The following is a 1,996-nucleotide window of genomic DNA, read 5'->3' on the forward strand; positions in this document are numbered from 1 at the left end:
AATTTGATCATAATAATGAAAATATATTAAATAGGTCGTAATTAGCGAGTCAGCTATAATTTTTGCTCCTCCGATCGCTTTTTGCCGTCCCACTAACAAAAATCAAGATGTAAATATTCCAAGTGTTACTGGTAAAATTGGGTACATAGTTAATAAAGTAACACCCAAAATATATTATCACCACCCTCAAATAATGATATATGGAAATCCTATAAAAATCTAATTTATTTACTTTAAGACCAACTGCTGCACCAATTGCCACCATTTCGTTCAGTCTCTTCTTCTTCTTCTTCTCTCTCTCTCTCTCTTAAAAATTCATTCTTTCTCCCATCCATAAGAATCTAATATCACCATCAGTTTCTGAAAATAGAAAGAAAAAAAGAGATCTAATGAGAAAAGACGAGTGGATTCAATCCGCCATGACGGATGATACCATGGTGGCTGAGTTGATAATGAGGATTTCTTCGGATTCATACGCCTCATCTCTGCAACTGAATCCTGATACTACCAACAATTTTAAAAACACTACTGATTCAGAGATTATTCCTTTAATTAAATGGGGATTGAGAAAACCTCGTTCTAGATTATTACTAATGAGATACAATAACAGACAAATTATTAAGAAGGAAAACGATTTAACTAGAGCAAGTCCAACGACTCCTTTCTCATGGAGTCCTGGATCTTCAATAAGTGGTGCTAGTGGTAGTGGTAATAGTGGTGTTGGTTCTGCTGTTGATTGTTACGAAGAATCAAGTCGACCTTCCATTTGGTCAAGCAACCACAACTCCAGATCTAAGGTCAGTTTTTCTGAATCTTACTCCCTCCACCTCTATCTCTATCTCTCAGGATTTCTATTCTCAGATCTCTTTGGTGCCGACTTTTTTTCGGTGTTCATCCGTTTACGGAAATACCCTTAACCGGTGATGATTTATGATTCGTATCTGATTGCCGGTTTTTATGCTGAATCTCTCTTTCTCTCTTATTAGTTTCTCAACGAGTCAAAGTTGTCTTGTTTTGAAACCACTGAAGGTTATCTTCTCAAATCTGTATTTTTGGATTCGTTTCCAGCTCAAACGCGCTGGAGTTGGTAAATGATGTTTTTTTTATTTATTTTGTTGCACCTAAATGCCTTTGCTTTGTCATAAATAAACAAACTGGGCTACGTTTTTCAAAAAAAAAATTGATTATTCCTTTACCCCGATGAAGGATTAGGACAAGTTTGTGAGGGGCAAAAAAAAAAAGAAGGAAATCCGCTGATATGTGTGTGTTTCAGTCAAAGATTTAGTTTTAATATGGTGTTTTCAGTATTTGGTAGTAATCTATAGCGACTAGTGTTTCGTTTTTCTTACTCTTCTTCAAACCTCTTTTTTTATTCGTTGTTTGTTTCTTTTGCTCTTGAATCGTTATTTGTTTGTTCCTATCTCTGGTTTCTTTTATTTTTCCCTTCATCTTTCAAATTATAAGAAAATATGTCTCTTAAGCCCTAATCGAGTTCAATGGGAATCCAACTTTTGTTGAGATTTCCGCAGAATTTCTTCTTTCTTAAAAACGAGTTATCCTCTTCTGGTTTTCATTATCTTCTCGTTCTACGTACAGCCTTTAGATCATCTGTGGGCTTTGTTTGTTTGATCTACTGATATGAGTAAAAATGAGATTCTTGACTCTCTTTGAAAAGTCGTAGTCGTTTATTCCAGCTCTGGATCCACACATTTGGGACCAAAAGCTGGAATAGAGTGTTTTCAAAGGCTTGGATGCACCATAGGAGTTGCATTCCCACCGATGAAACGAGGAATTTGGTAAATAGGGCGCATAAGATTTGCCATTATGTTTCTTTTCTTTTTGTTAGTTTTTTTCTGGATCGATTAATATTTAGTTTCTTTTTTCTCTTAATCTCGCTGTTTACCTGCTTTGGTTGATGTATTGGTTTTAACAGAAACAGGATTTTTTTTTTTTAAATTATACTTTTCTGTTTCTTTAATAACCCATGTCCTGTCTT

General features: G+C 34.9%; 1 protein-coding gene across 2 annotated transcripts in view; it reads left to right on the forward strand.

The window, feature by feature from the left end:
• The first annotated feature begins 225 nt into the window (after positions 1-225).
• The window catches only part of LOC113299120, a 5,460-nt gene continuing 3,689 nt past the window's right edge, over positions 226-1,996 (forward strand). The window contains exon 1 of one of the 2 annotated variants that reach the window (XM_026548064.1): positions 226-797. In XM_026548064.1, coding sequence (XP_026403849.1) covers positions 390-797 — 408 coding nt within the window. In that variant the 5' untranslated portion in view covers positions 226-389. The remainder of the gene's footprint in view (positions 798-1,996) is intronic. The other variant, XM_026548065.1, reaches the window with a different exon arrangement.

This window comes from Papaver somniferum, chromosome 7, assembly GCF_003573695.1.
Source record: "Papaver somniferum cultivar HN1 chromosome 7, ASM357369v1, whole genome shotgun sequence".
Classification (NCBI taxonomy): Eukaryota; Viridiplantae; Streptophyta; class Magnoliopsida; order Ranunculales; family Papaveraceae; genus Papaver; species Papaver somniferum.